The sequence below is a fragment of the Sinocyclocheilus rhinocerous genome, unplaced genomic scaffold (genome assembly GCF_001515625.1).
Source record: "Sinocyclocheilus rhinocerous isolate Xijiao unplaced genomic scaffold, SAMN03320098_v1.1 scaffold851, whole genome shotgun sequence".
Lineage (NCBI taxonomy): Eukaryota > Metazoa > Chordata > Actinopteri > Cypriniformes > Cyprinidae > Sinocyclocheilus > Sinocyclocheilus rhinocerous.
The window spans coordinates 1-25,888 of NW_015624573.1; the positions used below are offsets into that span (position 1 = coordinate 1).

At 37.6% G+C, this 25,888-nt stretch overlaps 2 protein-coding genes across 2 annotated transcripts; both read right to left on the reverse strand.

Moving 5' to 3' along the window:
* Nucleotides 1-2,596: 2,596 nt before the first annotated feature.
* LOC107744816 (homeobox protein HMX2-like) lies at nucleotides 2,597-4,201 on the reverse strand. The gene is made up of 2 exons (XM_016558641.1): nucleotides 3,940-4,201; nucleotides 2,597-3,191 (listed from the first exon to the last, which is right to left on the reverse strand). Exons 1-2 carry the CDS (start codon nucleotides 4,199-4,201, stop codon nucleotides 2,644-2,646), a joined length of 810 nt encoding a protein of 269 aa, XP_016414127.1. The 3' UTR covers nucleotides 2,597-2,643.
* Nucleotides 4,202-9,921: 5,720 nt separating this feature from the next.
* hmx3a (H6 family homeobox 3a) lies at nucleotides 9,922-12,254 on the reverse strand. The gene is made up of 2 exons (XM_016558651.1): nucleotides 11,627-12,254; nucleotides 9,922-11,224 (listed from the first exon to the last, which is right to left on the reverse strand). The coding sequence occupies exons 1-2, from the start codon at nucleotides 11,910-11,912 to the stop codon at nucleotides 10,617-10,619; spliced, it is 894 nt and encodes a 297-aa protein (XP_016414137.1). The 5' UTR covers nucleotides 11,913-12,254; the 3' UTR covers nucleotides 9,922-10,616.
* Nucleotides 12,255-25,888: the final 13,634 nt, after the last annotated feature.

Here is a 25,888-nt window from a genome sequence, read left to right on the forward strand (position 1 = left end):
ATATATATATATATATATATATATATGCAATTTATTGTGAATGATACACTAAAACACTGCATCAGTGAAATGTTAAAGTCTGTCATACAACTGAAAGTTATCTCAGTGTGCATCTGGAAATTACTAAGTGGCTTTGATATTTAGTTATTGTCTGGGGGATCCAAAGATAATTTTGGCTTCGGCTTCTCCATTAAGATTTGATAGAAACCAGAATCAGTTCAAACTCAAACTCCTCATTTCAGCCATTAGTCTGGAGGTACAGCCGCTCATGGAGGTCATAAGTGATTCAGGGGCCAATCAGAAACCTTGTTATGTTTTTCTTAAATTCATTTAGAGAAAAGCAGCTTCTGTTAGATGCTGTTTGTATAGTGAGCGACAATCATGGCAAATGTCCATCCAAACCTGCAGCACTCCTTCATTATTAAGAGGTTAGACATCCAGCTGCTGTTTCAACTAAATACAGACCCATGCATAGAATGAAAACAGATCATTAACTAATATATGGACACAGTCCATAGACAGCATGCAGACACAGACATCAGTATTATTTAAAAACCTTTTATAAGTCTTTTGTGTACGTTTTTTCAGGGACATGAATGTACAGGATCAGTGCTGAAGGTTTTTATTTATTTTTTTAGATTTAGAACTGCTTTTAAATTAATAGACCAATGTCAGTTCTGATATTAGAAGAATGGAAAAACATTTCTCTCTCTCTCTCTCTCTCTCTCTGTATTTCTATTGCTCTCTCACTCTCTTTGTCTCTCCCCACTTTATATATAGTGCCCATTACCTTGCTCATAAATTACATCCCAAACTGAATTACTCTTGCTTTTCGCTGTGCCAGGCAAGTTTGATGAATCCTGAGGCACAACACATCATCTCAACAAATCTGCTCCACACTGTCTTCCACCTCTTCAAACCACTTCAAATCATTTTCATTGCTGTGCTATTAAAATTTGTAATTCACACCTGCCATTTCACCTACAGATGGGTGTGTGAAGCGGTGAATGGAAGTGTATGCGCTTTTACTCAGTGAGAAAACCCTGAAAACCCACAGGATGAAATTTACACGGATGTCACATAAATTTATGCTGCATGTATGTCATGCGCAGTCTGAACTCTGGTCCGAGCTGTCAATCAAACAGACAGCAACAACAGTATTACTAGCAAGCTAGGAGCTTCTCTTCATCCTGCCTTTAGGGAAGTCACTGATGTTTCAGTTTTTTTTTGTTTTTTTTTGGCCATTTGCAATTTTCGGGTATACAAAGAGGGGGGAAATTTCGACAATAAAAATATAATATCCAATATATAACCAACGAAACAACAGGCTGTACAAATTACGAAGTACGAATATTTAAAAGAAAACTATAATGAAATTTAAAAAGAGCCATTTTTTCTCTAAGACCATATCCGCCAACTAGCCTATAAAAAATGAAGGAAGGTATTTATTGATATGTTTAAATTAAAATGTAACTACAATTTTATTTAAAATGTACTGCTCAATATTTAACTGTTTATTTGTGCGCAACATAAAATTTTCCTACAAAATCCATAAAAAATTGCGTGGTTTAATCTGCAATCGGTAAAAATGAAAATTTCGAGGTGACATTCAAACTGTTGTCATCATTTCGGGAAAAAAGTACTTGTGTGTGTTGATAATGAACTTTCTCCGTGGCCGGTATAGAGAACATGGAATCAGTGCAACATGACACCACTACACCCTTTGTAATTTGACAGCGGGTGCATCTTATCAGATTGCACCGCGAGCACTGTCATTCTTGACTGCGGCTTCTCTGAGGCCCCGCTGCGCTTTTGACGTTCCGCTTGTCTCCGAGAATGTTTTTATGCGTGTTCGTGTGACAAGCAACATGTAATTATCCATAATTGCGAAAGCATCAACTGGGGACACTTTACATGACCCAGTGTCAATGTAGCACAAATGTTTGTCTTAAGATGATAAGCACACTAATATATATATATATATATATTACACGTACACACTATATATAGTATTTATATACTTAACCATACTAAAGATTCATTTCATTCACTGATTTCATTAAGGCCTTCTGCTGTTGTGGTCATTCGAAGACTGCTCATGAAATAATCAAAATATTAGGAAAATGTTGTTTAGAAGAAAAGGCATCACATCAAAATGTGCCATTGCAGTTTTTTAAGATGGTATTAAATCGTTAATGTCAATCGTTCTGTATTTTATAGACCTCTCTTTACAATAAATAATAAATACAATACAATAAATAAAAATGATTATTATTATTATTGGAAAAGTGTTTTTTCCAAATCTCAGTTGTTTTCATTTTAGAGACAAGAATCGACTGGTTACACTTTTATTTCAATGTTTTCACTCCTCATAACGTGTAAAACTGGTTAATCTGGGGACAGAAATGTAAATAAAAGTACAAAATAATCATTATACACATGGTGTATTTTATAGGACATGTACAGAACCGTGTTGCTTTTGTGTTTTACACATAGACTCGTTTAATTGCTGCATAATAAGAAATATATTTGTTTCACCAAATAAAGAGGTATAAATAGACATGAATTTTGTCAAACATTTGTACGTTTTAGTGTGTAATAGTGTGTCGTCCTTTAGCAAGGAATTTTCGTTGTGCGCAAAAGTTAATATTCAATCTTATTGTAAAGATTGTATAATGGTAAAGCTGGTAAATTACTTCCAGGGTAATACAGTGGGGTAGGAAAAGCGATGGACCTCGGAACCGGCACCCGGAGCAACGAATTTTCTCTGAAAACGAGGGGCATCCCAACCAAAGTCTGCGCTGACGCGTGCGCCATGTTCGCAGCTTCCAGTTCCGCAGAGAGCTGCCGTTTCCATTTGTTCCGCCGGTTCTGAAACCACGTTTTCACTTGTGTCTCCGTTAACTGCAGGCTGGAGGCGAGACAGGCTCTCTCGGAGCTGCTCAAATAGCGTTTCATATCGAACGTGGACTCGAGCTGATAAACCTGACTCCGAGAGAAAACCGTGCGCGTCTTCTTCTTGGCGGAGCTGCTCTGTTTGTCCGGGCCATCACGTTGTGTCTCTTCAGAAACGGGAGACATTTGGCTACACGCTCGCTCCTGCTCCTCTTTGTAATCCGGTAGTATGGATGGTGTCAAATGCGGCCGGCGGTCGATCCCATCTTGCACAGGTAGAAGTACCTTTGTGGCACCTGCAACCCATGCAACACAAAATTTCGTCTTATCAAATTGTGCTGTAAAAACACAGTCCTTCCGATCTATTAATAATAATTATATAAAGCTTTCGTGCTTCTGTGTGAACAAAATGCATAACTAATGTGTGAATTCAATAAATGGTTGCAAACACGTTTAGTTTTAGTGTGGCACAAAAAGTGCTTTAAATATTCGTCCATCATCAAATTCACTCGGTGGGTTTTTCTATTAGGCTAAACATCGCCATTACTCGATACTTTACACAAGAGTTCATTAAATTTGAACTCTGACTGTTTGATCGACTGTTGAAAGGTTACAAGTGCCCTGTTAAATAAACAAGACAATATGACTAGCACTGGTGCACGATATTAATTAAATCGTGTTACATTTAACGCTCAATTGACGAAATGTAGCATTGCCTCTGAAAGCCCGGCATAATCAATTAGCAGACTCGATTAAAATCGGTTAATTATTTGACCTTTCTCCTGTTCACCGAGGCGCGATAATACATTGGATAAAAACACTACTGGAGTTTTATCCAGTGGAGGCAATTGTGACAACGTTACAAGACAGTCACCATGGTGACAAAAACAGTTCAGTGCTTTATATACTTTCTGAAGTGAGACGTTTTATAAAAGTGAATTTTTTACTAAACACCACAACATCAGAAATGTCTATATTGACCAAGGTGGTAACGATTGTCTCATAATAAAAATACAAAGATATACTGGTGGTAGCGGCACTTACCGAGGCAGAAGTTCAGAGGCTGGTGCGGGTTGCAGGACTCTGGTACACCGGGCTCAGAGCAGTAGCAGTCGCCTGAGTCCTCTCCGGCGCTGCAGTCGTCCTCCGATGACACGGACAACGTCCGCTTCCTCGGCTGCGCTTTTGGGCTGTCCTTTCCAGCTGACCGGACTCCCTCGTTGGAGGTGCCCAGAATGGACTGGATCGTGAAGCTTGAAATGGGGGCAGGCGAGCACTTGCTTCCGCTGTCCTCCGAATTATTCATTCTCGCCTCATAACAGTTAAAAAAAATTCTAAAAATGATACAATGCCAACGCAGTAATAAGTTCCGCTATAGAGAGTGTTTTCTTCAAATTTGAAAATGGTTCTTTAAAGCTGTTGGGACGTTCAAAAAAACTTGTTTTTCGTGGGCTCAAAAGTGTTCGAATGCATTCCTCTCCACTTCCACGCGCTCTGGTCTCAAGGCGGGTGGAACGTGCCCTCATTTGCATGTAGGTAAGACCGGCGCTGGCCAATCACGCGCTCAAAGCGCGCCCGGAAATTTCAAATTTTATAAAGGTTGAGTTCGTCAATGGCTCACGAGAAGTGCAGAGCGCTAGATGAAGATTAACTTGGTGCAAAACATTATACTACAGTGCCTAATTTAGTCATTTTAACGCGAAAAGGATGTCAAAATGCAACAGTGCAAATACGTTTTTTTGGCTAACTGTAAATTACCTTATGATAAACAATAGTATGTTTATAGATAATAGCCTATGTAATTTTGTTGTAATATATTATAAACAATAAATGTAAAAAAAAAAAAAAAGGTTATGCAGAATTATTCAGTCCTTCAAACACCTCAGGAACTGAATCTGTAATATTTGTAACTCAAGGAGAGTTGTTGTATAACTGTTAAAAAAAAGTGGTTTATTTCACTACATTACTAATAGTAGTTGAAATATATAGTAAAAAAAATAACGAGCTTATTTTTTATTCATTTATTGATCTTAAGATTTTTACTTGTATTGGAGGCTCATGTGAACAGGCCTCTGAACTATAATTAAAACAAGTGTAACACTAACTTTAATATAAAGCTTGTTTGTCCGTTTCAAAAGATTGTCACAATATTTGACCATGCAATGAAGAGCTTAAGTGATCCAGAAGCACTTTTTAAACAGGTTTTACTGTGGACTGTGATCCTCACACAAACCCACTGCACAGACGACTATGCTGCTGATCCATAGAGGTGCCTTTGTTCATGACTAGAGTTTTAGGCATCTCAAGCACATGCTTGGAGTTCTCAAGTTCATGCCTACAACAATAACCAACCTCATAATCACAAGTCATCTGAATCCATGGTTTAGTTCAAAATCATATATCTTATTAAACAGTCGTTTTAAATTCCACTAGTCTTGTGCTATAAATGGCAAATTGGTCAAATAATCCAACACACAGTCTAGGAACTAATAATGGATCCTATCTCATTTTTCTTGAAAATAATAAACTCATTCCACGTCCATTATCTCCGTTTAAGAATTAATTTGATCATAATGCTCTGGCTTCGTCGTGGTGACAGCGCGCGGACACCTAATAGACCAGAGGGAGCCAGGGTTGAGCGATCCCGACTACAAATTTCAAAGGTCGGGAATAATGCCCTGCACACATGAGTCTCCCAACCATAGACTAACTGGGCCATGCCAGTTCAAAACAGCTGCAATTTTCTTTTCCTTTCTTTCTTTTTTTTTTTTTTTAATTTTTATAATTATATATGTATTATTTTTGTGATGGAAAATATAGATTTAGTAAAAATAACCTACTAGCAAGAACTTTTTATCTTAAAAGATCCATAGCCATAAGCAGAGTGTTTATTTATCACAGAGGAATCTTAATTTTGAAGAGCGTCTGTTTACAGTGTACCTATGGCTAGAACGAAAACATATCAATGGGTGTTAGTTTGGTCTAGTAAGACCCTGGAAGTACGACACGTGCACCATATACACGATGACGGAAACGATGGTTGAAGTGTCACAATCTGCAACTGTTTTGAACGGTTGTTAAAGAGACCTATTGTGAGCGACCATATGCCCACATATAGCCATTTAGTGTGTAAAATATGAGGGTCTAGTTCACAGCGGCCCTACGATTTATGGCGCATTCACATAAGGCGTGAAATCCGCAATGATCGTTAAAGAGCCGGTTTTATACGCTGCGCCTGTCAGCGTCAGCCGAGGCAGGATGGCTTAAAGGCCGTTTAGACATATTAAACAAAAACACCTATTACATATTCTACATGTTTGGGGAGGAGGGAGTGATATTATCACAATTTTCATGAAAAGCTGTTTAAATAGGTTTGAAAAAGAGCATTAATGCGTGTGTACTGTTTAGGCGCGTTTAATCCAAAAAGTTGTTTCTGTTATTGATTATGAGCAATTTTTATCTATGTGTTTCACAAATACCTAGACAGGTGTACCGTGATGAACACCCAGCGATTGTGGAACAATCTGTCACGCGTTCACAAAGCTAAACATCTTTCAAATCCGGCAGAACAGGCGTTTTTGCACGTGCTGTCAGTGCATGCGGCAGACAGTAATGACCGAACATACACATCGAGCTCTGGCAAAAATGCTTTCCGCTAGAAAGACAGATGAAGTCATGGACGCCTTTGATCTGAAAATCAAGCTTCGATAAATATTAAACAAAGGGCCCTTTACACGTGTGTATTATGATATATGGCATGTCCAACTTTAAGATAAGGAAATTACCAAAGAAAATTATATCAATAAATTTTCTAAGTATAAACGCTGATTATGTTTCGATTTTCATTCTAGATTCTGAGGCTGGTCTTTTATTTTTTCTCAAATGGTTTTGGAGAGAGAGAGAGAGAGAGAGAGAGAGAGAGAGAGAGCAAGCAAGCAAGCAAGCAGGCGGGAAACTCAAGCCCTGGAGGTGTACAATTTATGTAATCTACGGCTTGGAAATGAATTGGGTAATTTATTGGAAAACAGAAAGTCAAGAAGATTGGATCAGTATAGTTCAACCAAGGGCTTCTATTCATCAAGATCCAATTAACAACCTAACCATTGAGTCTTAATGGGTTTCCAATCTACTGCTCTGATATACTCATCAATCCCTAAGGGAGAAATTAAGCGAATCGACCGCCCCTCGGCGTTGTGGTGTCATTCCTCTCCGCAACTATATGTCAAATTAAAAACACAATTAAAATTTAAACTGTTTCAATCAGAGGCTGCCCCGCAACCTATGTTTCACTTAATATAACTTTGATGAAAATCTGATGCTCGCTTTCAATCACAAAGGCAAATGGGAAAGGTGGGGCAAAAAAGAAGATATCCTTTTCCCTGAATAACACCAAAACATTTCGAGAAAGTAATGAGCAAAGATAGGCCCGCTCCCTCTCAAGCGTTATACACGGGATTGAGTTCACGTTCTCGTCGTCTATTGTGGGTAAATGTGCTTTGCAGAGCGCTGAAAAACATTTTCCCCTACACAGCGAAAGATAATTCAATAGGGCAGATGATAGTCCATTTTGTCAGTCTCATCCTGTGACGCAGAGAGCTGCTATCCTTTCCGCTCGAAAATGTGAGGTCGGCTAACTAAACGTATTGTGTTTTATCGAAATTGTTAAATCACCGTTCCGTCAGTTTTGAATAGCCCACGCTTTGATTAGCTGACAACCCCGTCATATTCACAAAGAAAACACTATTGCGCAAATAGGAATAATCACAGCCAGAAAGAGATGACTTGTGAACAAATTATGGGAGGGGATTGTTTAAATATCGGTTATATGCACTCTTTGTTCAAACTCTTGTTCTTCTATATGCTATTCTCTGTCTTCTATGTTAATGCGCAAAGAGCATTTTTATCTGTTTACCCCACCCCCCTTCTTTGCATAAAGATATGGTCAAATGGAAATTATCGAGTGATAGGCTATATATATTTTTTCAGTTTATGACAGTGGATCAAGGTCATCAGTAAGCCATCAGGAAAAAAAGAACAGTTAACAATGCCCTTGATTGGAAACAATATTTTACAGACGTTACCCGATCAATACTCGACAGGCGATAATGCCTCTGCGATCTATTAATTCACGGTAATGGGCTCGTGCTGAGCTTGCATTATATTACACGTCAATATAGGAGTTATGATTATTAGGCGGCGGTATTTGAATGTACTCTTGGCTGAGTGCTCAGACCCAACGCAGAGTTGATTTCGACTTTACAGAGGAAGAGTGTAATAGGAAGACCAATGCTTGTCGATGAGCCTGACTGACCCATATTAAAGTTCTCTCGATACTGGTCCATGTTTATACCATTTTATACATTTCGTTTTAGTAATAGGCTTATATTCAAACGCACGACGGAAATAGCCAACATGTTGCCTGTAGAACTTCTGTAGGCTAATTGTTGTGACAAACTGCTAAACTTCATTTAATTCATTTAAATATTTCTAAAAAATAATAATAAGCCTCGAATCTTAAGCCTTTAATTATTTGAGGTATCTGAGCATTTTAGACGAATCGTTTTAAAGAAGAGTTGTTAATTATTTGTTGTTATTTTTGTTATTGTGCACTGGGAAAAAAATGATACTATTTTTTTTTAAGGTAAGTGGTTGCAAACAATTTATTTTAGCTACATTTAAATAAAAATAAAATGTTGAAAGTTAGTCAACTAAATTTGTTTATTTAAATGTAGCTAAAATAAACTGATTGCAACCACTTACCTTTTAGTTATAATTTTAGTAAATTCAATGAATCATTTTTTTCAGTGTGGTTAATAATAATAATAATAATAATATTATTATTAATCTTTTTTTAATGTTGTTGTTATATAATTTAGTTGTTGTCTAACCTCTTCCACTCAAGTCAATAATATTTTTTCCATTGGCTTAAGGTTTGTAGCTACATTTAATGGGTCGTGTTTCAATTTTTGCACGCGTTTCACAGCACCAGCAGTAAACTCATTACTTGCGTTTACTGCGCTTTTATACACTTAAAATACAACGCATAACAAATGAGCACAGTTTTTACTCTTCCGCCTCTATCTCTCTCACTCACACACTCACTCACACACACACACACACACGCATAGGCTACTCTCACAATGAGCGGTAAAACTCTTAATGCAATTCCGCCAGCTCTCACCGATAATTCTACGGTCTTATTGACAACGCGATTTTGCAAAACATCCGCCAGATTTAATGGTGCACCTGCTTGTAATTGAGATGGTAATGGGTATTTCAGCTTGTTGAGGCGTAAGTGAAACAATTCCGGTTTTGCTGCATGGTTAAATTAGCTCATCGTTTTTTATTTCATATTGTTGTAACTAAAAAAAATAATGATTTTATTTTTAACATTATTTTACTTTCTTTAATGTTTAGCAAAGCGCACTGAAAAAATACATGGTTTATTCATAAATAAACTAATTAGCCCACTTAATGATTTAATTAATAAATTATGTATATATTAATTTATTAACATCCCTTTAAGCATATTTCGATGTTTTGAAATGTACAGAATTATTTCCATATAATTTTAAAATTGTTAGGCTATATACACACATCGAGCCTCCTCTAATTATAACTAAACGTATGATATGGGGGTTGTGCGATCTTAGCCTATGTCAGATTTGTCTCCCATGTTTATTTCTTAATTTGTATATAGCCTATATTATTTCCTGAAAATCATGTTTTATCACTATTCACGCGAGTGCATTAGTCATGCAACATGTCCAAATTTATACATGAGCATTATAAATTGTGAGACATCAAAGAAGCCTTCTCGTTATTCGCCTCAACACAACAGTCGTGCCACAAAGTCAGGTTAGTCACTCAAGACATGTAGACTTTAATAGTCTCCGTTTATTTCACAACAGAATTTAGCAATACAATGTTAAAAAAAAACAAAAAAACTTAGCTATTACTGTACAAATGACACCTTTCCTCATTTTGGTTCGTTATATCTGTACATGTGCATATACATCTGTAAATAATATAGACAAAAGTAAAAGTTTTTATTCTTCGTGTTTGTGTGTTTTCAGTTTAACTGCAACTTCTGTCAGTATAGCATATGATTGTCCATTGAACGCGGGACCAAAATCGTTTTCAGCTGTTATCTTCTCAACCGAAGAACTGTTTGGTTAAGAAAATGTGCCTAAAATAAAGAGTTTCAAAAATAATATTTTGCCTTAATATATAGATCATACACAGTAGTATTGCACATCCGTGTTTAGGGTTGTGTGATTTTTTTTCCTGGGCTATAAAGAAATTGAACCATGTGTATAAAACCTTTCCTTTGACTTGGTAACAAGTTGATCTGTGATATTCATAGATAAACCATAGCAGTTATAATAATAATAATAATAATAATGACAGTAAATTAACGAAGTCATTATAATTCACCACCAACCAACATCAACATTAGAAATGTAGGCCTCTAAACATTCGTCTTATTCATGTGTAGTTTTATGGGTATTTTTATGAGTTATATTTAAAAAAAAATGTAGGGCTCAAATGCATGATAGTGCGTCTTTGTACATTTTTTTTCTTTTCTTTCTTTTTTAATTATTTTCTAAACAAAAATAATTCGTCTCTTTGTTTCATTTCCCCCTGTTCTCTTTCCCTCTTCCAAGTCTTTGTAAAATCGTTTTAGTTACATAGTTACATAGAAAAGTCGTCCCTCGTCCTCAAACCGGTCTGAGGAGGGGCACGGAGGTGACGATGGGATGCGAGTAGTAAACCGGATGAGGGAAAGTGAGCAGCGGCTGGCTTACGGGCACGTTGCCCGCTGTGTTGGAGCTCTCAGAGGCCGAGTTCTCGTGGTACAGGATGGGTACTCTCACAATCCTTTGCGCCGCTGCGTGGCTTAGATTGGCGGCCTCTAGCTCTGCGGCCAGCTGACGTTTCCATTTGTTTCTGCGGTTCTGAAACCAGATTTTGACTTGGGTCTCTGTGAGGTGAAGGGAGGCAGCAAGGCCCGCGCGCTCTGAGCTGCTGAGGTAGCGTTTCATGTCGAAGGTGGACTCCAGCTGGAACACCTGACTCCGCGAAAACACCGTGCGAGTTTTCTTTTTCCGGCAAGGTTTCTTGTCCGCGCCGTCATCGCTCTTCTTCCAGTCGTCCAAGCCGCCTTCTTTTTTACCCTCTTCAGTGTCGCTCTCCTCGAGGACGATCTCGTCTCCACTTTTGTTGTCGTCTTCATCGTCCTTGGCGTCCGGGTCTGATTTGAGCACGAGCTCAGGTGAATCTCGGTCGGTGCCTGTGATCGGTGAGGAGGCTCTCGCTTTCTGTGCTGCTACAGTAGGAGAGCTCAAATTAGTATTCGTTTTCTTTCAGAAACATATTCATATCAAGTTTCACAGGTCGCGTCACTTTGCCACATGACAGGTGCAAACGAGTGTGGATTGTACTGTCCAAATCTCAGTGTTTTCAAACTTAAGCATCGCATTTTAAAAGAAAGACCATTTCAAAAATTACAATTTTATATTTAAAGAACGTAAACAGCGTATGCAAATTGCTACCTGTATGCTTATATTATTTATAATATGTCCGGAAACACTTTTCAAACTATGGGCTCACTTGGATCTAATTAACATTGCATACGTATGCACCAACATTTGTTATCAGAACCACGCTATTATTTATGATAAATCAATGCACGCTACACAAAAAGCAGTCATGAGAGCTCAAACCTTACCTTCTGTTCTGTGAAGATGCGCAGATGCACTGAGCGTGTACGGGTACCACCACGCCGAGGCACGCTCAAGGTAAGCCGGTAACGCAAAGCGGTGGGTCGGCAACTCAAAGCGAGGAAAGTTTAATTCCCCAACCTGAGAGAGCGAGAAGCTGCCATCAAGTCCTGCTTTAGTTGATGCCAAAATAGGCTTAGGCTTTGACGGCTTACTGTCAGAATTAAGAAGATTTTTAATGAAAAATGGAGAGTCTTTCGCCGAAGCACATGTATCCTGGGTTGTTTCGGGCATGTTGGTTTGAAATTCGGACTTATAATATATTTTGAAAATCGCTAAAAGTATTTTTTTAAAATCTGTTAACAGTTTGAAGGTCCTTGGTAAACTCTTCCAGTAGTGGGAACTTAAACGCGGTTGTTTACGGTCAGCACTGACGTTAAAACGAAAGACAATAATGCGGAGCGAGATAAACAATATTAATCTTGCTGATCATCTTCCGAGAGTTCCTTGGTGAAAATGATGCTCACCGCGTCTGTCTGGCGCCAGATGCTAATGATGAAATAAAAATGTCACCCGAGTTAAATGCAGAAAGTATACGGCGATTGGGCACGTACAATAGCAAATGGGATGAAGGGAGAGATGGGAAGTGGAGAGTCTGGAGAGAGGAGGGGCCTCCCAGACTCTTCGCGTTGGCTGCTGGGCTGAGAGTTCTCTCCTGTTATTGGTCTTATATAGTCCAATTAGGTGGTAAATGAGGACGGACCATTAACACAAAGGACCAAGGATTTAGTTCAAGCGGTGCGCAGATGAAGGCAATAGCGAAAAGGTGGTTTAGGCCACGAGCATTGCAAAGTTACAGTTGACTTTTTATCAGTGCATCTCTAAAAAGTCGATTACAGACGTTCTACATTTATTTGGGAAAAAACCCTTGATACACAGGCGTGCACAACTGCAGTTAGGGACAAAGATATGGAATTGCACAAATAAATTTGAAAAAGTGTCGATGTTGCAAGAAAATTTGTTTTTCTTTTTTTCGCATAGTATATAAAACAAATAAACTAAAGCATAAGTCCAACCCTAATAATTTGTACAAGTAGCTATACTTAAAATGCATTTGTAGTTGCTATATTAAAATTGTAATATTGTATGAAACCCTTTTGAATATAATACTGTAAACAATATGGAAAACTATTTTGTTTCTTTTTACATGTAAAGCATAACGCGAATACAGTGTCCATATACTGGTAAATCTCTTTCAGATAATTTTTTTTCTCTCTAAAATCAGGCGTAGTTTTTTATTTTTAAAGCTTGCCCTGCCAGCCTTTATAAGTAGCCTATTTTTTTAAAAAAAGTTGAAATCATTAGGTTGTTTCATTAAAATCGTCCATCCATCCATTCTTTATAAGCATTACTGTTTTAAACTCAAATATTTAGTACGTTCTCATTGCAACCAGTTTAAATGTTCAATCCATCTGTTACTTTTGTAACTCTTTACCATCGATATGCGCAGAGTTCTAAATATGAATGGATTATGAACTTCATTGCATTCGTTTGTTTTAAAGTTAAGTATTACTTTACAGTTTAACACAATAAAAAAAAAACTACAAAACAAAACACAATCTTAGCAAAGAAAAATTAAACCAGGAGGTCATGAGGTCATATTTTTGGTGCCACTAAATGTTGAGTTTGCTCGGGAGCAACATATCGTCACTTTAAAAACATCAGTGAACACATGGACTATACTCAAGTTCCCAGCGTTGTCCGTCTTTAATCAAAACCGTTTCTTGTTGGTGTAGTCGTGTGAAAACGATCATTTTGATTCCATACGTGAATTGGACGCCACAAGTCATTGATTTAACAAGGCTAGGGCGTCCTCTACGGGTTATAAAGAATTACTGCATGCTTAAAAACAGACAGTTAGCCAAGTCAGCAAACCAATAAAATCCATCTTGTTGCTGTAAAATGACTAAAATGATTCAAGCACTTTGACAATATAGCTAGATCGACAGAGTAATTTACTCTTGGAGATAAAACGGTGAATATGATAACAATAGCATTATTATTATTATTATTATAGTAATATCATATTTAAAGTGCAAATGCATGGGAGTTACAACTTAATCAAAACTGCTGTCACATCTGATTATGATATTATTGATTGCTGTTAAAATTAAGCTGACACGTGATCCAGATTTTTCTAGTTTAACTTTGATTTCTAAAGTGGTGACATGAAACAAAACAGACCATGGCTTTCTAAATACCAATGTTATTTTTAATGTAAATAGGATTAGTCTTATTATGTCAAAATAGTAGGCTAACATTTAATTATAGGATAGTGAAGACATTGTCCAAAGACAACGAGTCGGTTTGATTTAAAGCAGCCTAAATTATTTGTAAGACGCTTATTATATCAGACAAAATAAAGTGTAGACCAAGTAAAATATACTATGCAACAGTTAAAACAGTCTTTTGATCATTTATATGTGTACTTTCATTGCATGTTTATCATCAAAATATACGATCAACTAAATCGTTCCCTAGCGCCATCAGGTGTTAGGTTAAATGGTCAATGATGTTACTCATGTACAGATACATTTCTATGCAAAGTTGTCATTATTTGTAAGATTGTTTTATTAATTATTTGGAATTACAATTACTATAAATATCTCTCAAAAATGAAAAAAGAGAGATTTTTGATGGCAGCCCCCCTCTACAAAAATACATAGGCATGTTATAAACACAAGGCTTTTTTTTCTAGTAGCCTACCTTACATGGGAAAAAAAACAGATATTTTATTACCAAAACAATAATGAGATTTAGAGGGTCTAAGGCAGGCCTAATTCATTCAGTGTAAACAGCGCACAAATGGTTCACACAAAGAATTGTATCCGTGAATGTTGCTACACACAAACCTGTTAGAATCAGTGTTCGCTGCATGCCTTTATTGGGGGCTTGTGCCATGTAGGCTGTGTGTAGATATTTCATATTAGTCTTAGTCCCGGCTCTTTGTGTCTTTCTGCCTGGTGGGAAGATATAATGTTCCCTGACTTTTAGATTATTTATTTCAGAGCGTGGAGTTATTGATTATTTCACCGGGAAAATGACGAATGGCAGAATGGAATGACACGGTCAGCAGGTTCTATTAAAGAAATGATAGTATTGCTCATGGTTTGTTAAAAGGTCCAGTTTAGATACTTTATAGGTTTACATCCATCATCGTCTAACGACCCCGGGAGATGAGAAAAGCGCGCCGCGCGACAATGACCCGACGCCGCTAACTTCGCGCTGTAATTGCCCACGTATTATATATAGATTTTTGTTTTGATATCTTGTGAGTTTCTCTCGTCTGGTCGAAATTGTGATAAAAGACATGAGTATAATATCGAAAAGCACCACACGGTGAAAAATGGGCGAGGAGGTATTCTAAACCTTTAACTCTTGGATTGTAGGACGCCTGTTGGATCTTATGCCAATGTGTTTGGTCACTATGACATCACTATAAACATATTAAATAATCATGTTCATGCTAATTCTTTTTAAAGGTCTGTTTTGATAATTGTATTTAAATTGGGCATCACCAGATTTATTGTAGATAGATGTAGATATATTAGCCTAATTGATATAGATTTATTACAGATTTAGATGGACTGATCATTATAAGAGACTTCAATAATGCCACACTAATAAATTGTATAGCTTGAATGCACCTTAAGTTGCTTTCTATAACAGTATATATGCCAAATGCATGAATGTAAATAAGCTAAAAAAGGGTTTCTAAGCAGCATTATTAGCACACTTAGTCGAAACCCTGATCTGTTTAACCGACTTGTACGAAATGACCACATGCTCTCTCCCAGTGCATTAATGTCCGGCACTATTGAAACGAGGCATTAAAAGCTTGAAGGTCAGGCTGCTCGTCTCACTGTAATACACACAATGGATTTAAACATGGCATTTAAGTTGTATAGGACTGACTGTGGCCTGGCCCTGACCTGGCCCACCTTAATTGGGATGGCGAAGCTATTGATTGGCTTAGAGATAGTTAGAGGCTCTGAGTTACAGCATGATTAGCCAAGTATCAGAGAGCTGCTTTTATATGCTCATTGGGCGCGGAGAAAAGGGCAGAATTCATTGTCACTTTGAGGGTGAGAGGAAGCTCTTGCCAAGTGGGTCACAGGTCAGTTCACGTCCATCAGGACCATGGTTGTCCGTCCACGCTCATAGGATAGTAAGGATACTTTTTTTGTTGTTGAATTTTGTTTTGAACCCCACTGACTCACTGTATGGACAAAAACAATTCTTCAGTTTATTTTTGGTGAACTAGCCCTTTAAAGACTGATAAAGAATAGAAAAGGCAATTTAATTACATGAACGGTTGTGGAGATGTGTGTTTAAGGTAGGAGATTCAAGAATGTGGTATCTGATGTAACACCTCGTGAACCGTAAATGTTGCTTACAGGTACAGAGATGTTCAACAGGTTTCCCTGACCCTCAGTGTCCTACATTGATGCAATGATCTGTGTCTTCCTTGTGCCAACCAAGAACTAAAAGACCCCATTCATTCTTTCTGACATGGCTGAATCTGTGGAATGGCTTTGCAGCACCTGTCCAGGTTCACACACACACACAGGTGATTCCTTCCATAGAATAGCCAGGTGTGAGCGTTCTTGGGCCAAGCGTTCTGACTGTGTGTCATTACAGTGCTGTGATCGGGTTGAGGCAGCAGTGGCTTCTCATCAGTGTCTGAGGGGAGATAGAGATATGGAGCCCGTTACAAATGGCCCAAATGCTCAGGCTCTGAAGAAGCCCATCAATACACACACACACACACACACACACACACACACTCACACACACAGGTGGTGCCTTCCGTAGAAAAGCCAGGTGTGAGCGTTCTTGGGCCAAGCGTTCTGACTGTGTGTCATTACAGTGCTGTGATCGGGTTGAGGCAGCAGTGGCTTCTCATCAGTGTCTGAGGGGAGATAGAGATATGGAGCCCGTTACAAATGGCCCAAATGCTCAGGCTCTGAGGAAGCCCATCAATAAAGCAATTTCTGGTGTCATAACAGCAGCGCTTTTGCTAAAGCTAACCTTTCAAAAAACTTTTCCCTCTGCAAAGCACTGCAGCCCCGCCATTAGAGTCCTGCCTTGTGAATTTAATGGATTCCGTACAAATAATATTCCACCATAATGGAAAAGGTTGAGGTGGCTGAAGACGGATGAAGTCATAAACACCTATAATTGAGAATCAAAGACCGATAAATTTTAAACTGCTATCCATTTTCCCTTTTTTCCCCCAGATGATGATCTATGTCATTCTGGCTGCAGGAAAATGGAGGAGATTATGGGTGGAAATTATAACAATAAATTTTCTAAACATACACCTTGATTATGCTTCGATTTTTTGGTAAGGAGAGCAGAGAGAGAGAGAGAGAACGAGCGAGAGATGGTTGGCCTGGTTGGCTGAAAGCTTGCTGGCTAAATGGCGCCATAAAATAGCTTCTGTGTGCTGTTTCGCCCGGAGAGGCCAGGCGTGCCTGGAGGTGTCATTTTCTTCCCCTAAATGGGGGGAAATGAATTGTGTAATTTATTGCAAACTGAAGCACAGTGAGATTAGATCAGCATATCCCATCAAAGGCTCAACAATCAATCTGCTCTGCTTTAACAGCTTGAGACGCATAAACCAGGGCACCTAATGGCTTTCCAATCTAACAGATTGATAGACTTATCTGCTCCCAGGGGATGTATTAAGAAAATCGGCTACTTTCACACTCTTCCCCACCACTTCTGACAGAACCCACTTTTTCCTCTCCCTTTCTTTCCCCACTCACAGCAACGATTGTAGATATAGAGATATAAATACATTTCTATGAGATGTGGTTTAGGGGGGGGAGGAGAAGGAGGCGGAATGGAGAGTGAGCTTGTTATTTGTTATTTAGATGAGTGTGGGGGTACGAGGGGAGGGGGGAAGCTCTTTAATGAGCTGATTATTGCTCGTTGTTTGGAGCCGAGATGGTGAGCAGTCACTCAGGGCCACTTATGAACACATAAATGTGGCCATAGCAACCGACCTTTCCTGACTAGAGGAAACAGAGAGACGCGTCGTAATGGGGCGGATTAATCTAACAAACCGAGTACAGTAATTAAAATGGGTAATTTATAGGAGCTTTAATTTCATTGTCATGTCCTCAGATACAAGCTTGCATATAAATACTTCAACATTATTAATTGTATTATTGTCATTAGCTATTAAATATGCATTTTAATTAAAATGAGTACTAAAGCTAATAGCAGCTGTCATGCTCAGGAAAGGGATCTTCATAGGGAATATCATAGATTTAAATATCATTCTATTCTATTCTATTCTATTATTATAGTATTATGAATATCATTATATTTTATACATATATAGTGTTTTCCCTAGGTACACTTGCACATAGTTTTTCAGGTAGCTTTGCAGGTAGGTTTCTTGAAGCATCAGAGACGTTGCCACAGTTCTTCTGGATTTAGTCTGTCTTGGTTTGTTCTGTTTCTTCATGTCATTCCAGACAGACTGGATGATGATGAGATCAGATCTCTGTGTGGAGCACTGGCTGTGGTCAGACTCCTTGTGCAAACAAAAATCTCACTGGATTATTATAATTAATGGCAAAATTAATGTTTGGAAATGTAAACTGATATTTCCTACTGACACACTACAGCAAAAGATAGAAATAACTGACTTAAAATAATTTTGTAGCTGGTGAAAATACTAGTGTTCTAATAATTTTGGCCACCACTGGTGTTGTACACAGATGTTAACAAGATGAAGATTCAACTTTGTTTTAGAAGTAAAAGAACACAAGCTGTTTTTAAACTATCGTTGGCTACATTTCAAACAAGGATAATTGGAAAAATCCACCTGTGGTGACATTTCTGCAAATTCTGTGTTACATTGCATCTTGCATGTTTTGTGACACTTTCAAAGTAAAATGGTTAGTGAGTGGCGCTAAAGTGTGTTTTATCAGAAACAGAGCTAACATGGTGATGCACACTCACACACACACACACACACACACACACACACATTCTTTAGACCCCATTCTTTACAGGTCTACAGGCCTATTTACACACACATAAAAATATATTAAATTATATTTATATAACAATATAAACAAGAATAATAAGAAATATTGTAGACAATAAATAAATGTAAATAAGGATATTAAATATAGCGACATATGATATATATATATATATATATACACACACACACACACACACAAACATATATCATGAATTTATGAATTTAAAAAATATTTATATTAATTTAGTATACACATTATTTTGCTGTGTTAAATACAATTTACAATTTTAAATATCTTAAATGTATTCATTCAATCATTAATTTATTTATTTTTATTTTATTTTAAAAAATAGTTTATTTATATATTTTCATGATCAACATGTTAACCTCATCAGCAGCCCAGTGACATTATAGACAAATACGCTTGTCCAGAACACCAGTACAGATTCCCAGTGCAGGTGTAGGATGACTTCTATTTGTCAGCCAGCCTGTCAAGATAAAATCTAAACCTCAAACACAGAGTGAATGAGATGCTATCAGCATGGACACAGAGAATAAAGATCTCCAGAGACGTTGCCACAGTTCTTCTGGATTTAGTCTGTCTTGGTTTGTTCTGTTTCTTCATGTCATTCCAGACAGACTGGATGATGATGAGATAGGAGAAAGACAGAAATAAAAGACAGCGACAGACTTCTATGGAAAAGTACTCATGACTGACATTCACAGGGATCTTATACTAAAAATGAAACTGGCTAAATAAAGCCTACTACACTTGTACGGCTTAATAGAAAAATCGAATGAGATATAGAGGAGAATAGAATTAATCTTGAATTAAAGATTAAAAGCCCTTGTTAATGTCACCACACAAATCCATTTGAGATGAGACTCTTTTTATTCACCTCACATCATCTGTTCTTCATGACGGCCATATTGGATCTCACATCTGATTTGTACCAGAGTCCTGGGGGCAGAGGGGCATTTTCTTCCCATAAATATCAGTCTAGCCCCACATGGACCACAAATCAATGGCAAACAAATTTAAATGCTGTTCTCTTCCCTTGCTATAACTATCAAATACACACACACGCAACCACTGAAGAATGTATTTAACAGCTTTATGAAAGATATGACATGTCATAGGTTAGATGCTAAGTATGTATATCTAAAATTAGCAAATAAATATTACTGAGTACAGACATGGGTGTACGAATCAGACAGAGGCACTTATTTTAATTACCTTCTTTTATATTGAGAATAAATGATGATGATAGCCCTAATAGGTGATGATAATGATGACTAGCTGGATGATGATGACAATAAGCATAGATGACTATGACGATAACTAATCTTTGTAATTGTGTATTTTCTTACAGTATATTAAGTATTTCTGAAACCAAAACTAATCTATACAAAGCAACAGGTATAATACAGGCTTAAAATCTTGATATTGTTTTCACAAACCCAGGAGTGAATCCAGGCCATGCTTAATAATATTTCTCTTGTTGTGTGTCAATTTCAAGCTGTCACTCTCTCCAGATGAAAGTGTACTATACGAGACACAATCTGTTATGCGGTCAAAATGAAGCATTGATTATTTGTAAAAACATAAGTGCAAATCAAATCAGTGCTCCTAGGAGAAGATATATGGCCACCCAACATGCACACACATGAGAAGTGAGCCAATTATCGACCGATTGATTTTATGCACTGCACATTTTTCCCTCTGCTTCAATTCTCAATGTTCTAATTCTGCTCTAATTCGTTCAGTGTTAAGACCCTTCTTTCTTTTCTGTTCTCAATGGCAGTGACTATATCCTATGCTGCCATAAAGCCCTTATTCCCTGGCTCCAAATGAAACCTTTCCCTCGACCTCTTATATATTTTGTTCTCTATTTCGCTTTAATAGCACTAAAATTGGTTACATATTCTTTTACAGTCCCTAGATGCCATTGCGCCCATGTTGTCATTCGATTATTTATAGAAAACTATTACATGCTTACATTAGCAGCATACTTCCCCCATGTGGCCTACTTTTTTTTTTTTTAGAAAACCACAAAGCCCATTCTTTACAGGCTGTTGTAGTCTTCACTGGACCAAAGATCAAGGTGAAGAAAAGTGCATATGTGTGTGCTGTCAGGAAGATGTAAAGAAGAAGAAGAGCTGTGAAAGTGTAAGGAGTGATAGGATCTAGAAAAGAGAAAGAGCCGGTGTGATAGAGCCAAAGAAAAACAGAAAAGAAGCCTCACATAACACCAGAACAAAAAGAATAAGAGTCAAAGGGAGAAACAGAAAGTGAAAAAACAGACACTAAAGGCGTATAAATCAGCCAATAAATGTGTAATTTATACATTTTATATTACTATTGTTATAATTATTAATAGTATATATATATATAAATTTATCAAAAGTGACATTAAATATATTCATAATTTTACACAGAAAAAACATCAGCATAGAAACAATTTTCAATTTACAAATAATAAAGAAATGGCAAGTACCACAATGAATTAAACAAAATTCTTAAGCAAAAAGAATGAAATAGTTTTTTCTTGTAAAATTATTTATTTTGTTTACAACTTTGAAAAATCATTTTTACAGTTTACAAAAGATTTATTTTTCAAATAACTGCAGTTAAAAGAAACTGGGGGAAAAAGTATCACGGTGTCCACAAATGCACAACAGTTTTCTGTATTGATGATTTATTTTATTTTTTTGCAAATCATCATATTGGAATGATTTCTGAAGGATAAATGAGACACTGAAGACTGGAATAATGGCTATAAATGACTGAAAAACAGGAATAAATTAGATTTTAAAATATATTCAAGTTTCTTTTTTTATATTGTTGTAATAACAATTGTAATAGTATAAGATTTTATATGTGAAGATGAATATAATAAGATAAAGGTCAAATATTTGAGCATTTACTCACATAAAAAAAATAAGCAAGTTAAATTAATACACAGTTGTTTGACTTTTGGTGGCTGATGAAGTGATGAATAGATTATGAAGTGCGCTGAATAACCTCAGTAGCAAATGCCATGATATCTTAATCACAAGAAAGCTGTTCTTGTGATTAAGATATCATGGCATTTGCTACTGAGGTTATTAAAAGAAACTGGGGAAAGAAGTATCACGGTGTCCACAAATGCACAACAATCAAATGTCAAACAACTGAAAACTCAGACAGACAGATAAATTGATTTATTGGCTTTTGTTTATCTACAGCTCTTTATCTATTCTCTTTTGTTGCTTTTTTCCGGGTGCCCCATGTTTGTGTTCATAAACTCCCTACCGCTCCACGGTCCGGTTGATTTGTCAGTGTTGTACAGGAAAAATGCATGTTATTAATGATCTCCCCAACTGCACGCCGACATGGTACAGTGCGTGTCGTGTTTAAATTCCTCCCCCTATGCATTAGAACAGAGAGGCCCAGCTGCACTAGGCCCAGAGATCGATAAGAGGTCATGGAGGTCGAAGGTCATTCCTCCCTCCCATAATGACCCGGCCACTCACCTCATATGGTGACTAACGAGGCCTACTGGGCACAGTGCAAGATAAGAGCAGCGTTCAGAGAAAGTGAATAATACTAGAATGGCTATTCATTCAGAAACCGAATACAGAGGTAATGGAGTACTTCCTTGTTACAGCATCAACTTGTGTGGAGAATAAATAAAACATACTAACCACTGTGATGTGGAAAGCAACCTGGATCTTTGTATAAAAATGACAGTAGAGAATGGGCTACAGAAAACACTAGGCGGAGAGTCATTTCTCCATAGTAAAATATCATGTGGTGCTACAGAAAACAGCTTGTAAAAGAGTCGTAACTGAATCCCATAAGAACAAAATGAACAGGATTGGAGATGCAGAACTTCTGCTCTAGTTTGAAAAAGAGATAAGGAGTCTATTAGACAATGATAAGCTTTTATCAATAATCAATACTCAATTGGACTGGTCATTTCATTAGCTCTCATTAACCTGAGATGCCCTTTGTGCCTGGATGCTGTCTAATTTTTGTAATACACATAGTCAACCAGGCAAGAACAGCATGTGCACACAATAATAAATTAAGATTTTAGATTTACTTATATTAAACTTAAGTTTCTGGCTTCGTTTACAACACTTCTAGAAATTGCTTTCTATGGCACCACACTCTATATTTACAACCTGTAGCTCTTTCTTTCTTCTGCACTACCCAAAAGAATGTATTCTGAAAACAACTCTATTATGTCCATATGAATATAGCCTAGTTGTAGTCCAGTGTTGTTTGGACTTTAAATCTGCGAAATTTACAGTAAATAAAATGGCAGATGTGGTTGTCAGTACTTAACAGTAATTAATTAACTGAAAATATTAAATGACTAAAATCAGTTTTTAAAAAATCTTTATAATTTACTAACAACACCTTAAAGGTCCCCTGAAATGCTTAGAAACACGCAGCGTTACTCTGTGTTGACGTCATTTTAACTGAAACAGGAAGACAGGGCGGGACATATCAAGCAGCCCCGCCCCTTTTTAAAATAGCCAATAGCTAGCGTTTATATCACAGCTTGGGCTAGAGCCGTTCAGAGCCGTTGAGCTCCGTAAAGCCGCATTTGACAGGGTATGCCAGCCACAATCTCATCCATATTGCTATAAAATATAGCATGCTGTGTAGAATTCAAATAGCTCCGATACATTTTGTGGTCTGCGCCGACTCGCGCATGTGATCCGCTCCGTGCTATCGTGTCTCTGGACCGGAGCAGAGTGTGTGTGCGGTGCGATGGTTAGCGTGACACAGCGCGAAACCAGACTTCTTTTTTTCCTCAATGGAAAGCATATTTACACTGTTTGAATCGTTCCCTGTCCCCTATATAGTGCACTACGTGCCATTCACTGTACAGAAAATACTAATTCTGTGGACAAGTGACCGATTTCAGCCCCGCCTTCAGCGTCTATTTTATAGGGGGCGGGCGCTTCGAATTCTACAGAGCATTTGATTGGACAGAAATTTGAGAAGCTGAAGTAAGATGTGACGTCAAAAAAATCTTGAGCCGTTTTGGCGGAAGTGACGAACTGCAAGCTTTGAATGCTTATATCTACTAAATGCGAATTTTGTCACTGTTTTGGAGCACACTGCCTTATAGATAACCTTAAGACTAACATATTGATACTAACACCCAAAAAACTTTAATTTTGATTTCATGGGGACTTATAAACAGATAAAGAGAACGCCACATGATGAATCCAAGTTCATTACAAGCACAAGCTGAGGTAAATACTTACTGTATATATATCTAGAAGGTGCACGGTGTCATACACACAAAACACCATCACGGTAACAGACAATACTAAAATAATGCAGTAGACATTAATTAAACAACATAAGATGCAACAAAACCTTAATGTACATTTCTAGTGTAATTATGACATTTCAATGAAAAACCATCCAATGTGAGCTGTCAATTTGTTTTTTGATTTTTTTTTACTGTAAATTATAGATTATAGATGGTTTATTTTTAACTTCCAAAAATTTTACATTTAGGCCTACCTGCATTTTGCTGTAAAATTACATGAAATGTCCAATTAAATCTCTTAAACTTTTTCACAATATATCGCGTAAGGGATCATAGTTAACTATATATATACTGTATGTGTATATATATATATATATATATATACAGTCTTACCATTAAAAAGAAAGTCATACAGGTTTGGAGTGGCATAAGGTTGAGTAAATGATGAACTGGGTGAGTAAATGATGAACTTTAATATGAGTAAGTACAAACATCTACTTAATCTGCCAAGGTACTAGCAAATGTCATGGAAAAACCATCTTCACCGTGTATTCTTGTACGTACAAATGTAACCATTTGTGACAAAAGAGACTAAAACTAAACTACACACTATCCAAATTCAGCGTTAAATCAGTTGATACCCGTACCCCTGCCTGCTTTTTGAGAATTCAAAAGCCATTTCTAATGAATCTCCCTGGTTCAGTGGCCCAGTGTGGCAGGGAGGCACAGGGGTGGTGTTGCTGGATGCACTCCACTGTGTCCGCTGGCTTGTGTAGAGCCGTGTGTTTTAAAGATTTGACAGAAGATGCTCTAAATTATCTGCCTTCAGACAGTGCCATCCATTAGTTCCCCTCTCAGCGCCGAGCATGAAATGCGAGTATTGGGGCAACTGTGCGTTGGGAGTTATCATTCAGGACTATGAGCTATGGCCAAGCACTGACAGTCAGGATAAATGCCCCCACTTTTCAGGCTGTACAAATGGCATTTGGCCACAATAATTCAGCAAAGGACAGTTCATTCCCCATCCAGAGCGACTGGACCCAGTCAAAAGCTATTACAGCATCTTCTTTATTAGTGCCTATGGTTTTGGTGTAGAGATCCTCAGATAAATACAGCTAAAATGCCACTTCACTCAGAAATATTGGCCCATTCCTCTGCTGCCTGACTGGGCCCGAATGGCAGCCTGTTTCAGACATTATAAACCTTTCTGAAGTCACACAGCGCTCCTGCCAGCCATCTGTCATGCTGTAAGTACCATCATTTGCAGACCAATAGAAGTGATCAGTAGTTTTCCCCCCAGGCTCCAAGCGAGGCATCATAGTCAAAGGAATTGATTATCACTTTATCATTTAAGTATAGCTTGCTTTGAAGAATAATAACTCACGTTTAAGGTGCCAAATGGCTTTGCATATAGCTCAAAACGCCAGCCATTTAAGAATAATTGTGTAATTCGTCATTTGTGACGTTGCTTTATAGTTTTTTGCATCTCGGCGCGGCTAAAGAGCTCGCGTGCTGTCACCTGTGACGTCCGGCGATGCTTTAATTACCGATTATTGGGGGGGATGCGCGCGCGTTCAGACTTCATAAGGTGACAGCGGTTTTATCGTGCGTCGCCTCGTAAAGTCACGTCATCTGTAGGACGAGCCCGACACTTTTATTAAACAGCTATTCACCGCGTGCGCGCCGAGAGATGTGCAAAGATAAATCCCCATGAATAACTGAACTGTCTGGTTGAGGATCGGCGTGTCATACTAAAGTCAGAACCTGATCCAAGCAGCACATATACAAGGAGGAGGTAAAATGATTGCTTTCAGGATATATATGTGACTTTTTATTGCGTTATTTAAATTAATACATTGGCTATACATATTATCTAGATAGATAGATAGATAGATAGATAGATAGATAGATAACAGGCTATAGGA

Excerpts from the sequence above, each read along its gene's own strand:
- hmx3a (XM_016558651.1), bottom strand. The coding sequence starts at position 11,912 with ATGCCCGAAACAACCCAGGATACATGTGCTTCGGCGAAAGACTCTCCA. Across the intron at positions 11,225-11,626 it reads GCATCTTCACAGAACAGAAG|CAGCACAGAAAGCGAGAGCC; the intron begins GTAAGGTTTGAG and ends CTCCTACTGTAG.
- LOC107744816 (XM_016558641.1), bottom strand. The coding sequence starts at position 4,201 with ATGAATAATTCGGAGGACAGCGGAAGCAAGTGCTCGCCTGCCCCCATT. Across the intron at positions 3,192-3,939 it reads GCCTCTGAACTTCTGCCTCG|GTGCCACAAAGGTACTTCTA; the intron begins GTAAGTGCCGCT and ends CATGGGTTGCAG.